Below are 15,429 nucleotides of genomic sequence, written 5' to 3' on the forward strand. Positions count from 1 at the left end.
CAATCTAAGTAATACCTGTGATGTAGAAGACTGTCCTCTAGCACTTCCAGATTGAAATGTTGTAGCAGCCATGGCCTAATTCAAATTTAAGTAGTTAGTTTCAATGTAAGACTCTAATATTTAATTAAGTAGTAAATAACTAGGAAAGTTTTTACCTGTTTGGTAGAACCTCTTGGTCTTCCCCTTCCTCTACTTGTTTGAGAATTACTTGGTACTGTAGAAGAACCAACACTTGACCTTGTTGAACTGGTACTTGTCCCTCTCCCCCTTCCCCTTCCTATGCCTCTCATAGATTGTGGATTCATAGGACAACCCTTCTTATTGTGACCCTTTGCATGGCATAAGCTGCAGGTCATCTCAGCACCTCTTTTTGACAACTTCCCTGTCTTGTTTTCTGTCTGCTCCTTTCTTCTACACTTTCTTGGCCTACATGGCAGCTTTTTAATCTCAGGTGGGAGGATAGGAGAATTGGTTGACTTTGGCACATTGCCATATTAGTAACAGGTTGAATGAATGAGTTGTAGGTTTTGAGGCAAGTGTCCTTAGTGTACCAATGTGCAACATAGTCAATAGGTTCTAATTTTCTGAAATGAAGTGCAGCTATGGCATGACAGCAGGGAATACCTTTCAGCATCCAAGATCTACAAGTGCAAGTCTTGGTGTTCAGATTTACTATGAATTTGTTACCCCAGCTGTCCTTGACCTCAAAACCATAGTCACCATTCCAATCAAGAGTACACTTCATTGACTTTGAGGTGTTCTCTTGCAATACCTTCAAAGCCATTGGGCTGATATTTGTTATCCAAGTCTCAGAAAACTCTTTTAGTTGTCCTATCCTTCTCATCATTTTGACTCTAATTTCCTCAAGTATTGTGATAATGGTCATGTGCCTTGGCCCCAAAATTCAGGAATTAAAACTCTCAGCCATGTTATTGTCAACACTATCACAACAGCTAAGGTATTTAAAGTACACCTTGGACCACCTATCTATGTTGTAATACAACAAATCTCCATTTATTCCATCACCTAACTTCTCCATATGATCCAAATTTTCATGCAACTCCTGCTCATATGTGGACTTAGCTCATCTCCAGAAGTAGCTTCTAATCTCTACGCCTTTCCAGGTCTTGGAAAAATTGGCAAGCACATGTCTTGCACACATTCTTTGTTCTGCATTTGGCAACAGATCCTTAATGGCTATATCTAGACCCTACAATAACATGTAAAACATATTAGGTGACAGTAGAGCAACATAAGTTAAAAAGAATGAAAAAAATTCAGAAATCAATAACTAAGAATACATTACCTTTTGCATATCTGAAAGAGTTGTCAAACCAGTCCCATCTCCAAGCTCAAGATCATGCCTTAGAATGTTGACAAACCATCTCCAAGTAAAAGTATTCTCAACTTCAATCACTGCCCAAGCTAGTGGTAGCATCTGGTTGTTCCCATCCTTACAAACAGCCACAAGTAATTAGCCTTTACTAACACCTTTTAAAAAACACCCATCCAACCCAATTGCTCTCCTACAACCAGCCTTGAATGCCTTCTTCATGGCATCAAAACATATATAAAAGGACTGAAACATTTTGATTCCACCTTCAAAAGTTTCTTCACTCAGCCTAACCACACATGTGCTACCTGGATTAGTCCTTAAAAGCTCATCCCTATAATCCAAAATTCTTTTGAACTCCTCCACATTGTCACCCATGATTTGTTGCAAAACAATGCTTCTGGCTTTCCTTGCCACAGTCCTACCAATATACACTTCCAATTCCTTTCTTACCAAACTTTGGAGCTCAAAAATTCTAATGTCAGGTTCAAAAATAATTTTGTCCTTGTACCTTTCTGAAATATACAAAGAATTTACCAACTTATTCTTTGTTGTGCCATTGTACTTGTGAACAAGATTATAATTCTTCACAACAAAATCATTTGTTCTAGAATCATAACTGGCAAACAATAACCATGGACAACCAGCAGTACACTTTACCCTCACCCTAGTTGGTTCATTGACATATTTATCCAACTCTACATGTTCTTGAACTGAATACCTAGTAATTGCCTTCCTAAACTGTTTAACACTTTCAAATGCAAGACCAGTCTCCCAAACTATTTATTTACACTTAGGATAAAAAATAACCATATTTCTAATTCTTTTTGGTCTCCTTGACTTTTTGGTAGGCTTTTCAACCACACTTTCATCATCAGCTTCATCATCAATCTCTATTTCAAAGCTAAAGGTTCATCTGAGTCATAAAATGGCTCATCCCCACCCAATTTTCCTTCAAATGTACTCTTACTCCTAGATAAATACTCATCATGCCCCATATTTACACCCTTTGGCCCTAAATCTATCCCCTCAGATCTCTTAGCCTTTTCTTTCTCCTTCTTTGATTTTGCAGCCACCCTATCTTTCCTTAGATTCCAATCCTCCTCATGGACATCATTATCAAATTCTTCTTCTTCACCTTCCTCTACCACTACATTGTCAGACTCCTCAGATTCACTCTCACTTTCAAAATCATCATCATCATCATCATCAGCTGCTGAAGTAGTAGTAGCTGCAACAGCAGCTGAAGTCCCACCCAAGGGTTCATTAAAACCAGCAGCCTCTTCAAACCCTAAGCCTTCACTACCCCCAAATGTTTGACTACTCTCACCTGCCCCAACCCCTTCATGTAAATCTTCGCATGTGGGGTTATTAAAAGAAGTAAAAGATTCCCCACCCACATAGGTAATAGGTGGAAGAGCAGGGGGACCCCAATAGGTTCCTCAACAAGATGAGTGACAAAAATTACAACAATATCTCCGTTTTTTTAATTGAGGTACAATACCAATAATGTCCCTATCACTTTTAACTTCTACTAGAAATCGACATTTAGGTGGTCTAATATATACACAAAACAAGATGAAACATTGTAACCTATTTCTTTAACATAGTAAACAAGCTCAAAATAAGAGAATTTATCAACATCAACATCAAAATAATCTGTCACACTACCTCCAATATACTTAATACGAGAGGTTTTTTCTAAATTACATCTGTGGTTAAACCTCAAAGTCACAAACACATCGTCCATTTTCTTCACAAAACCTAAAATTGAAAACAAGTGAAAAATTACAAGAATCAGTTACCATTTACACCAAAAAAAAAAAATAGAAGTCAAAAATAAAGTTTTTTTTGCAAGTAAAACAGTAAAATCGAAATCTAGAGAAACCCCAACTTCAAAAATACAAGAATCGTGTACCTTTGTGGCTAACTAATCTTCAATATCACTCTAAAACGACAAGATTTACGTATATTTTGGGTTTTTAACTTTACAATGATCGGTTGTGTAGTGTAGAGGTTTGGTTGTGCAGTGGAAAGGGGCAAAATGTCGATTTGGAACGGTGGTCGGGTTTTTGTTTGGGATGGGTTGGGTTTTTTAAGTGGGGGTGGGTAAAAATAAGTTGGGGAATAAATAATGACGTGGACCAATGAGCTCGCGCGTGTCTAACAATACTCAGCCCTCAACTGGTTTGAGCAATTGGAGGTGGAATATAATTGAAACGTAAATTGTTAAGGGAGGTAAATAAATCCAACTTAAATTTAATTGCTTAACTAAATTTTCGTGCCAAGTTCAGGGGTGAAATAATGTCTTTTCTCTTTCATATATCAAAAGTAAATAATAAGATAAGTGGACTAGAAGTGCATAAAAGACAAACTTGGAACAAACGGTGTGTGGAACTGTTGATCTTCAACAACTTTTTCCCCTTTAGAACAAAGTAAAAAGTTTACTGATAAAAGGTTGTTGGAGGGACCTCATACAGACCCCCATTGCCTTTCCAGTCTACCTACCGCCCTCCACCTTAATCAAATTTCTTTAGAGCCTGTTTGGAAAGCCACCTGGTAATTAGAATTGGTGTAATTACTACCCTAATAATTACACAACCCAGTAATTACACAGTATTGTAATTACAACGACCTGTTTGTTTGTCATAATGTAATTACAGTGTAATTACAAGCGTGTTATTTGGTTGCACAAGTGTAATTACACAGTTAGTTTAATTTAAAATTAAAATTTAATTATAAAAAATTTAAAATAATATTTAAAAAACATGTGCCTTTATAAATGATATTAGATTAGTTATTTAATAATACATTGTTTCTTGAAAATATGTTAGTTAATAATCATATATTTGTAATTAATATTGTAAAAAATAATTGATATATAATTTCAAATTAATAATATTTTAATTTTAATTGATTATAAAAATTAAAAGCATACCTCTTTTGTGAGAACATTATGGGATTGGATGTTCGACAAAAAAAGAATATTTATAAATATAATGCCATAACACTATTCAAATGTTTGACAATAATTCTATCAACTGTAAGTGAAAAATAAACAACATGCAATGCGAAATAACAAGTCAATAGTACTAAAGCAAATATTCTTAAAATCGAAAATATAATTTAAATTCAAAATCCGAAAGAATATTTTTAACATAATACTCTTATGTCAAATTCTAACATTACATAAGTAAGTTTCAACGTAACATAAGTAAATACTCCTATAATTCAAAGGAAAGGGAAAATATAAGTCAATAACCTCATTCACAACTAAATTCTACTTTAATAATGTCACTTTTTATATGCCAAGTTTGCTAATGACTCATTCTTTTTAATATTAATAGATGTAGTTTCAAAAATTAGAATATTAACATGGTTATGCTAAATGAATAAAATAATTTTTTTTTAAAAAAATACGAGCAATTATATGGAACCACAAGAAGTAAAGGTTGGGAATGAGAAGAAAGGAAATGAAATATAAATTCTATAAAAACAAAAATATATTTTAAAAAATACAAATGATTAAAAAGTAAAAATAAAAAAGAAATTAAATAATAGAAATAAAAAATTAATTAGAAAAGAAAAGAAATTAAAAAAAATAAAAAATTAAATAATAAAAATAAAAAATAAATTAAAAAAGAAAAGAAACTAAAATAAAATTAACAAGAAATAAACTGAAAAGTAACCCTGTAATTACAGTGTGTAATTACACCCAATCCTCAGTCCCCCTTGAGAATTGGAGAGTGTAATTACACCCTCTCAATTACACCCAATTCCCACCCAAATGTGTAATTACCTGGTCAAACAAACAAGTCAAATTATGTAATTACACCCAATTCCAATTACCTGGGTGGCATTCCAAACATGCCCTTAGTAAATAAAAAAAACAAAACTAGAAAAAGAAGAAGCTAAAGACTCAAACTTTTGCATATCAACTACCAAAGACATAACATACAGAACACACTAAAAAATGGCACAGATTAACAACATGACACAAGGGATACAAACCCTTCATCCCAATTCCAATATTCATAAACCCCAACTCCCCACATTTTCACCTTCTCTTTCTTTTGGATCTAAAAATCTGAAAAATTCATCAAAATCTACATGGGTCTTGAAAAAAGATTCAGTTTTGACAACAAAGTCTTCTTCTTTTAGGATTTCAGCATCATCAATGGCTACAACCTCTGATGTTGTGTTGCAACCCATTAAAGAAATATCAGGCACTGTTAAATTACCTGGCTCTAAATCATTATCCAATCGCATTCTCCTTCTTGCTGCACTATCTGAAGTAAGTAGCCAATTTTTAGTGTGTTTGGTCCAATCGCATTCTCCTTCTTGCTGCACTATCTGAACAAGTAGCCAATTTTTAGTGTGTTTGGTTCACATTTTAGTTATTTATGCAATGATTAATCTCGGAAACAGCCATCCTACCTTGGTAGGAATAAGGTCTGCGTACATTATACCCTCCCCAGACCCCAAGATGTGGGATTTCACTGGGCTGTTGTTGTTGTTATGCAATGATTAATATTGAAGGAATTGTGATGTGGTGATGAATGAAGAGATTGTAATACGTGAAAGAATTTTTGTCTTTACATAGTTTAATCAGTCGCGGATGCAAGATTTTCATTCAGGTTGTTCGGAAAAAAAAAAAAAAGCTAAATATAATTTATTCAGTGTGTTCAAAAGTTAATATATGCATATAAACACAGAAAATTTACCCTATATGTAAATCCACCCCTGAGTTTAATGTTTGCATTGCTAATGCATGTTTTTTTATCACATTTTATTCCGCATAAAGTAATACATAAATTACTCATATAATTTAGGGGTTGTTTGGTTGCTGGTTAGAGTTATGCAGGTATTAGTTATGCAGTGATTAGTTATGCAAGGTTTAGTTTGCAGGGTCTCCATCTTCTATCGTGCCTAAAATTATACGTAAATTGACTCATAACTTATACATGTTTTAGTTATGCGGGATTATAAACTGGTAATTAAACCGTACTTGGTGTGTTGAATTTTATACATAATGACTAAAATGCTACCAAACACGGTACTAATTGTGCTGAAATTAATAAGTACATGGATAATTTCCTTCCTAACCAGCAACCAAACGACCCCTTAATGGGGTATTATTTATTACTATCAACCAAATGTTGCATAAGTCAAGCAACCAATCAAACACTATATTTACTTATGCATGATTATGTAATGGGGTTGATTATTCCTATAACATGTTAGATGTAGTCAGTGTATTCGGCGGCTGCCTGTTTAGTGCTATGCATGGTTCCTTTACAACCAAACGACGCCAAATGTGTTGCATAATGCATGTATCTTTCTTATGGTTGCAATAGGGGCCACCTTGGTTTCGAAGAATCTGTTATCATGCATTTCTGTTTCGTCTTTCTCCAGCATCCCTTTGTGGTTTTTTCATCCTTGTGACCACATAGAAATAGTATTAGGGTGGGATCGGGTGTTCAGTGGTGCATCAGATAGCACAACACAAGAATGACTCTGTATGAGAACAATCTATACAGCCAATATATGGTCGAAATGGTATGCTTTGCCTGCTTACTATGAAAGGGAGGCAAAAAGAAAAGAAAAAGGACTCATGATTCAAGTTTATCATTGTTTATCATTTAACACTTAACTTGATGTGTTTCTTCAACATTGAAGTTTTCTCTTCTTTTCCCCCTTAGGAAAGTTAGTGTGGGTAGGAAAGTGCGTTCTTAGCAACACCTTAGTCGAAGTATAAGGTGCTATTACCTACTAGGATTATCTCTTCTAAAGATGAAGGCGGCTTGGACGACTTATATAGCATAATAGCTCTGAACCATGATCAACTTTGTGAACTTCTTTAAGCTGCGAAAATTTCTCATTTTTCATTCTTTTGCAGTTTTGCATAAGATGGTCGTTACATTGAAATGTATGTAAAGAATCTTTTACTTTATTTTGTTCGCTATATATCTCAACAATATTTTGTGGCCATTAAACGTGACTTGCATTTGAATTTCAGGGAACCACTGTGGTTGACAATTTGCTAAGTAGTGATGATATTCATTACATGCTTGGTGCCTTAAAAACACTTGGACTGAAAGTAGAAGAAGACAGTGCAAACCAACGAGCTGTTGTTGAAGGTTGTGGTGGGCTGTTCCCTGTTGGTAAAGACTCCAACGAAGAAATTCAACTTTTCCTTGGAAATGCAGGAACTGCTATGCGGCCACTAACAGCAGCAGTTGCTGTAGCTGGTGGAAATTCAAGGTCTAATATCTTCCTTTTTCTAATACCACTTTATTCTTTTAGTTTGCAGTTAAAGCAATTGGAATGGAATGGGCCTAAATTGAGCGAAATGATTAGAGATTATTCATTACGCCGACCTAACTAGCTTGGTATTGAAGCTAATTGATTTATTGCAGTTAAAGCTATTCTGATATTCTTCATGAATTTCCTTTTTGGTATTTTTGACTAATAGCCTGTTTGGCCAGTCTTCTAAAATCAGCTTATTCTGAAAAGTACTTTTCAGAAAAGTACTTTTGCTGAGAAGCAATTTGTGTTTGGCTAATCAATTTGAAAAGCACCTGTGAGCAGCAATTAGTGTTTGGCCAAGCTTTTAAAAAGTGTTTCTAAGAGTATTTTTTCAAAAGTGCTTTTCAAAAAGGTATTTTTGGGGAGAAACTACTTTTTCAGCTTCTCAAAAACAGCTTCTGCTTCTACTCAAAAGCACCTTTTCTTCTCCTAAAAGTGTGGTCAAATACCTCAACTTTGGAAAAAAAAGCATTTTTTTTCTTTACACTTTTGGCCTTGGAGAAGCTTGGCCAAACAGGCTATAAATTTTCTTGACATAGATAGCTAAATCGATTTCCTGTAAGGTATTTGTTAGCAGCTTGAGGTTTTGAGACCATGAATGATTAGATGTCTACTAGATCTTGAAAAGTTTGTATGATGCGTACAATGGTACGGACATTTGTCTTACCATTTTCTCAGTGCTTCTTTATTGGCAGGTAATTTTATTGATTAAAACAATACAGCATTACTAACTCTAATAGGTCATTTTTTTGCTACAGGTATGTACTTGATGGAGTTCCTCGAATGAGAGAACGACCGATTGGTGATTTGGTTGATGGTCTGAAGCAGCTTGGTGCAGAGGTTGATTGTTTCCTCGGTACGAAATGTCCTCCTGTTCGAATCGTCAGCAAGGGAGGTCTTCCGGGAGGGAAGGTGAAGATTACAAATTCTAATATGCCATATTTAAAATGTTAATAAATAACATCTTAAAACTGTAATATGAATAAATAACTAGGATGCACAAGCCAAGATTTCTTTGCCTATAAAGTTAAAGTACTCTATAGCTGGAAGAAATTGGCATTGTCTAACCTATTTCGAGAATACATTTGAGTATATATCGTCGCTTAGTAAGCGAAAATATGTTTCTCATAATTTTGAATACTGTAAATTTCCAGTGCATTAGACATACCTTTTTTCGTGTATGGTTTAAAGGAACTATTCTGTTCCTATAGGTTAATGTTTCCAAAGTCTAAATGTTTGTAGACAAAGAGATCATTTCCAAGGAAGACCAATAGCCGGCTTAAAGCAAAGATATCCTACGTTCTAACTTCTATGAATGAATTCAAAAGCCAAACTCTAAATTCCTCAACAGCAGTAAGTTGAATGATAACAAAACTGTATGAAGCTCAAAGAAATGTAGCTAGCTGTATTTTTAAGAAATAAGATTCTGGAACAATATTACCAATCAATATAGGATTCATGGTTCGTGTCAATCAAGAGCTTCTTTGAGGGAAAAAAAAAAACAATTCTCTCACATTTCTAAATTAGCTGTTGTCCTAATCTTTATTTATAGTTGGAATATTTCTCCACTTTCTTTGCAGAGTAACTTATTTCCATCACTCTTCTTAATTATTTCAATTATTCTAATCTATGAAAAAGGTATTACTATAGAAGCACATTTTTATATTTAAAAAGGTTCAAATACTTTGAAAGTCACCTCTATCTCCACTTTATTCAACTTTAATATAAAAATAATGAAACTTCAACCTTTACAATAAATGTCATGGGGTAATAAATGAAAACACCTAAATTGGATGGAGGGAGTGTCAAACACGTCCTAAACCAAAGCGGATTGAAATAATAAAACTTACCTAAAACAAGGAAGAAGCTAAGCAATAAACCTCAATGACTACTATGGGTAGGACCAGCAACATTACTTGATGAATAATAATTTGCTATTACAGTGTTCTGGGACGGTCTCTTTGGCCTCTTTAAGTTTCAGTCCTCTTAAGAAGTCCTAAAAGAAAGGGCAAATTTGACCAATTGTTGAGTAACTTGTTCTGCCAGAGCTACTGGTTTCTCCTATTCAGCTTTTCCTTAGGGACTTGCTCAGCTACTAAAGAGAAGAAGATATATTAATTTTGCTTCGAACATATTGATGAATCCTGATTCTTATGTTGCCCTTGGTTCACTAGTTAGCTTCTTTTCAGAAGAATTTTATTTTGCTTTCTCTTGTGAATGTATCGATGAATCCTGGTTCTTATGTTATCGGTGGTTCCTATTCACTATTCAGCTTTTATTTTATTTTTTCTGAAGCATAGAATACCATTATCATTCAGAAATTCTTGCTTTTCTATCTTTTAGGTGAAGCTGTCTGGATCCATTAGCAGCCAATACTTGACTGCTCTGGTTATGGCTGCTCCACTGGCTTTAGGAGATGTCGAGATTGAAATCATTGACAAACTTATATCTGTACCTTATGTCGAAATGACATTAAAGTTGATGGAACGATTTGGTATTTTGGTGGAGCACAGCAGTAGCTGGGACAGGTTCTTCGTCCGAGGAGGTCAGAAATACAAGTAAGTCTGTTTTCGGTCATTCTAATGGCTTGAGAAGTTGACTACCAAAAACAGCTGAAGTAGCAATCGATGAAATCTTAGGTCTCCTGGAAAAGCTTATGTGGAAGGTGATGCTTCAAGTGCTAGTTACTTCTTGGCCGGTGCGGCTGTCACAGGTGGAACCATAACTGTTGAAGGTTGTGGGACAAACAGTTTACAGGTACTCCATCCGTCCCAATTTATGTGACACTCTTTCCTTTTTAGTCAGTCCCGAAAAGAATGACATCTTTCAACATTTAGTAAAAATATAACTTTAAATTTTTCATTTTACCCTTAGTGAGATGATTTATAGCCATACAAATATCTAATGCTTGTTTTATACCACAAGTTTCAAAAGTCTTACTTTCATTCTTAAACTCTGTGCCCAGTCGAACACCTTCACATAAAATGGGACGGAGGGAGTATTTCTCAAGCTATTTGAGCCTGGGGATGGGGTCTGCATTCTGAACCTCGCTGTTATCTTTCCGCGTTGACTTTGTGTTAGCAACCTAATGTATACTCACATCTTGTCTGTCAACAAGCTCAGAGGTTTGGGCTATTTACATTTTTGGGACTTCTCAAAAGAAAAATAACCTGCAGTTGTATAGGTTTTGTATATTCATTATAATATACATATCATACATATTGTATACACAAAATATACAAATAGTATACATAAATAAATATACATAATCAGTGTATAGGTTTTGTATATTTTGTCTAGCGCCCGTGATTAATTTCAGCGAATGGGACAAAAATGAAAATCCCTTTAGTTTTGTTAGGTATTAATGAGTATTAGGTGAATGATACATCCTTTACAGTAGCACCCAAATTGAGGACTGCATTGAGATGACTTACATATTTAAAGTTAGAACATCTGATTTGTGTCTTTTATGTTTGCCTTTGTGAAGGGGGATGTGAAATTTGCTGAGGTTCTTGAGAAAATGGGAGCAGAAGTTACGTGGACAGAGAATAGCGTCACAGTCAAAGGACCACCAAGGAATTCTTCTGGAAGGAAGCATTTGCGTGCCATTGATGTGAACATGAATAAAATGCCTGATGTTGCCATGACACTTGCTGTAGTTGCACTTTTTGCTGATGGTCCCACTGCTATAAGAGACGGTACAGTTAGCTTACTTTCTGGCAATCAGATGGAATTCAAAGTTTTCTTTCTATTTCTTGCATAATTAACTAGCTGAGTGGGACCAGATGCCCTATGCTGCTATATCCAAAATCTTAAGAGAATTTCCCTTCATAATTACTCACATAATGTACTAGCTGAAAATATCTAACGAGTTTCAGACCATGCGTCTCTGTCCCTCGGGGATTTCTCTGTTATAAAAAGAATGTGCTGGAAATAAAACTTAAGTGACTAGTTTATAGCAAAGAGGTTTTCGAATACCTTCTCAGGACTTATCCAGCTTTGGTAAATTTTTCGTATTTAGTCTATCACATTAGGATGAGCTCGCCCTATTTCTGGGTTTAATATGGAATGCTCTGACATAAGTTCAATATAAATTAGTTGGAAGCCTGTTATGTGCATGACGTGCATCATGGATTTTCTTCCGGATATAATAGCGCTGGCCTCTAGAAATTGGGTGTCTTTTGTGATAGTGAAATTTAAGAAACCTCCACCAAATTCAGAAACTTCTGATGTTTTCTCTCCGAGCCTGTAATTTGCGAGAATGAATGTTCGTACCAAAACTTTGGGGTCATGGGTTCAATTCTCCTTAAGAAATAGGGTTCAATTCTTCTTCTGTCAATGTGGATAAATCAGTATTTTAGATTCATTTTTTGATTAGTGATAGTTTGATGTTGATATTCCCTCATTCTTGAGTACACGGTTGTACTCAAATTGCTTTGCTTAAAAAAGAAAATGACTTTGAAATGAGTATCATATACTGATATGTTTCCATAACTGGTACCTTCACTTCTTGTCATTTTACTAATAATTTGAAGGATCCGTCTAACCTACTCATACCAATGTACTAAAGATCATGTGTATTTGGTTAGATATGATAGAAGAAACTGAAAGTTGATTTATACTTCCACGTGTTCGACAAGCTCTAAAAAAGGTTCTGCATATCTATGTGCTGAGTCCGATGATCTTTATACTGCAGATCAAAAAACAAAATCTATACCATAGTGTTTGGCTAAGTTCATATAGCAATGGCTTAAATTATTAACCTTTAGCAAAATTTTCATTTGAGCAGTGCATAATGTTCACAGTCCGTTTCATTTATCTTTTCCCTGTTCTTCCATCTTTCTTTATTGTGCTCTTTTCTCTTTTATCAGTTGCCAGTTGGAGAGTCAAGGAAACTGAGCGCATGATCGCCATATGCACAGAACTTAGGAAGGTAAACTCCTTGCTGCTTTCAACACATTTTACACCTCCCAAGCCTAGTGTTTAGGGGTGTTAAATGGGTGGGTTGGGCTGAATTTGGGCAGGTCAAAATGAACTGAGTTAATAAATGGACGGGTTATTGACCCGCCCAAAAGTTACATGGGCTGAAATGGACTAAAAAGCGGGGCATAACCCAACTCATCCAATTCTTACTAAGTTTTAATTTCCTTATTTGTTCTTTCATAATTGTTTGGAACCTAATAAAAAAAAAATCTTTATTATGGCTACATAAACATATCAAATAAAAAAATTCTATTTATAACTATTTTGACAAGATTTCTCATGGGTCAATTTGAGCTACATATCAGCCCAATTTTTGTTGGGCTGAGCTAATAAATGTGCGGATTAATAACCAGCCCAAACTTAAACGGGTTGGGGTGGGGGGTCGAGTTTACATGGGTCGATTTTGCCACCCCTGTGACCACACCTCCCAGGCCTAATGTTGAAGAAATTGTCCTTGTATTTTCTTCCATTTTCGTTCTCTGTTTTTTCCCCCCCTTACTCTTGCCATTTTTGCATGAAAATTGTAGTTGGGAGCAACAGTTGAAGAAGGACCTGACTACTGCATAATCAGTCCACCGGAGAAATTAAATGTGACCGATATTGATACATACGACGATCACAGAATGGCCATGGCTTTTTCTCTTGCTGCTTGTGCAGATGTTCCGGTCACCATCAACGACCCTGGCTGCACGCGGAAGACCTTCCCGAACTACTTTGATGTCCTTCAGCAGTACTCCAAGCATTGAAACCGCTTCCTTATGTTGCAGAGTGTAAGTAAGAACATGTGAAATTATTTAGATCATGTACAAGACAGGTTATAACTGGTATCTGATGGGCGTATTTGCCATGTGATGATGTTCTGTGTATTTGTTCAAGTTGAGCTCCTTTTTGTCTTTGAAGGAATGTATACTGTAATAGAGTTAAGAATTCCTAGTATGGGCTAGCGCGAAGAGTACTAGTACTATTTTCTTATTTTATTGATTGAATTTTGTGAATGATCTGGTTGAGTTACTTACTGGTTTATTTTATTGATTTGCTTGTGGGTCATGGCCTCAATTGATGTGTCTAAATGAATTTTGTTACACTTTTTGGAGGGGCTGTCTATGTATTCAACCTTTTTTCCTTTTTCTAATATGTATTTCTTGTTTCTCTTTTTTAAAAAAGGATCAATTCCTCTTATTCTTTTACAACTGCCTTCTTCCTTCCAGTTGCGCCATTATTTGTCTTCATCTTGGTCTCATTAGTCTCTTTTTTTAAAAAAAAAATCTACTTATAACTTGAACTCTTGCAATTTTGGGAACCACAAGCAATCAATTAATTCATCTCTATGACACGCAATAATTTTCTTTTTCAAATATCACAAATTATAGTAAATGAAGCTTATGATGTAAACATGTTAGTCTTCGCCACCAAAAAAACAAAAACAGTCATAAACAATTAGTTTTTCTTTTAAAACAATCTCAAGCAACAATCATAAGATTCCCCAAGTAGCACATGCAATTTGTTTGACAGATGAAACCAATAATCACCTTGGCTTCTTTCATTTTACTCCAAAAAAGGGTATGGGAATAGGGAGTCACAAATTTTGAAGCATAAATTGTTGTTTAGGGGAAAACTTGGAATCTCTTCATTGGATAAAAAAAAACTATTAGAATTCTTTCTTGTTTTAGTCCAAAAGAGGGTACGTACCTTCAGTTGCACTAGTGAATTGAATAACGTTTTCTTTAGTGTCACCAACAAAGTGCATGTTTCCTTGGTTAATACTTAATAGTACAAAGTTTTAATAGGCTAGGAACCGACTAATCTAGGAGTCCCTGAGAAAGTGCAATGTCAATTACTTGAGCATAGGCTTAAGGATTTTTATGTTAGTTAAACACGTTGGCGTATACTATCAGAAAGAGTAAATGGAAACTGAACAATGGAAAAGGATGTAAAGAACCCCTAATTTAGTAGCTAATGCTAAATGGGGTCAGTACAGATAAATCAAAATGAAGAGTAGTACTTAAGAAAATAATATTGAGAAAAGAATCTCACTCATTTTGATATATAATGGGAAATTAACAGCGCCTGCTCCATGTGAAGAAGTTGCCAAAATATGTGCAGTATGCTAAAAAATAATTAGAACAAACTGTTCTCTCTCCGGTCCTTTTTTTAATTTTCGTAAAGGTTTTCACACTTTTGTTAAGAAAATTATTTAACAGCATACTATAAGGGTTATTTGACTAAATTACTCTTTATCAAAATTGTGTAAGTTATTTATTGGAGCAACGGTAGATTTCTAAGAAGGAATTTTTACTCATTATAGTTTCTTTTAAGACCTAATTATTAATATTAACTACCCTTTTATTTAATTATATTTAGTAGCTAATTAACTTTTATAAATTACTATTGATAGCTATATAAAAAATACATACTCAAATACATATATGTTTCTTGTTTCCCAATTACTACCCATTTCAGATTTTTCGTTTCTCAAAACCCTAAAAAAAACTCTCTCCCCTTCTCTCAACCACCACCACCACGGCCGCGCCGCCCCTCTCTCTCTCTCTTCTCCCTCTCCCTCTGTGCTCACCTCTCTCTCTCTCTCTCTCTCTCTTTTCACTCTATCCGCCATCTGCATCGTTACTTTCAAGGAAGAAGATGGTCAGATTGTTACTCAAACACCTGTCGATTGAGTGGCCTGAGATGGCACACGATGCAGACGACGACGATGAAGACTCGGTGAGGAAGAAGAAGATGCAGACAACGATGGCACAGATCTGGCCGTGTGTATTTTTGGTGGTGGAGGCGATAGCACTGATTTT

At 35.1% G+C, this 15,429-nt stretch overlaps 1 protein-coding gene across 1 annotated transcript; it reads left to right on the forward strand.

Moving 5' to 3' along the window:
- Positions 1 to 5,252: 5,252 nt before the first annotated feature.
- On the forward strand, positions 5,253 to 13,620 carry LOC132640743 (3-phosphoshikimate 1-carboxyvinyltransferase 2). The gene is made up of 8 exons (XM_060357494.1): positions 5,253 to 5,627; positions 7,353 to 7,597; positions 8,401 to 8,554; positions 9,986 to 10,200; positions 10,282 to 10,399; positions 11,130 to 11,340; positions 12,514 to 12,575; positions 13,153 to 13,620. The coding sequence occupies exons 1-8, from the start codon at positions 5,307 to 5,309 to the stop codon at positions 13,369 to 13,371; spliced, it is 1,545 nt and encodes a 514-aa protein (XP_060213477.1). The 5' UTR covers positions 5,253 to 5,306; the 3' UTR covers positions 13,372 to 13,620.
- The last annotated feature ends 1,809 nt before the right edge of the window (positions 13,621 to 15,429 follow it).

This window comes from Lycium barbarum, chromosome 5, assembly GCF_019175385.1.
Source record: "Lycium barbarum isolate Lr01 chromosome 5, ASM1917538v2, whole genome shotgun sequence".
Classification (NCBI taxonomy): Eukaryota; Viridiplantae; Streptophyta; class Magnoliopsida; order Solanales; family Solanaceae; genus Lycium; species Lycium barbarum.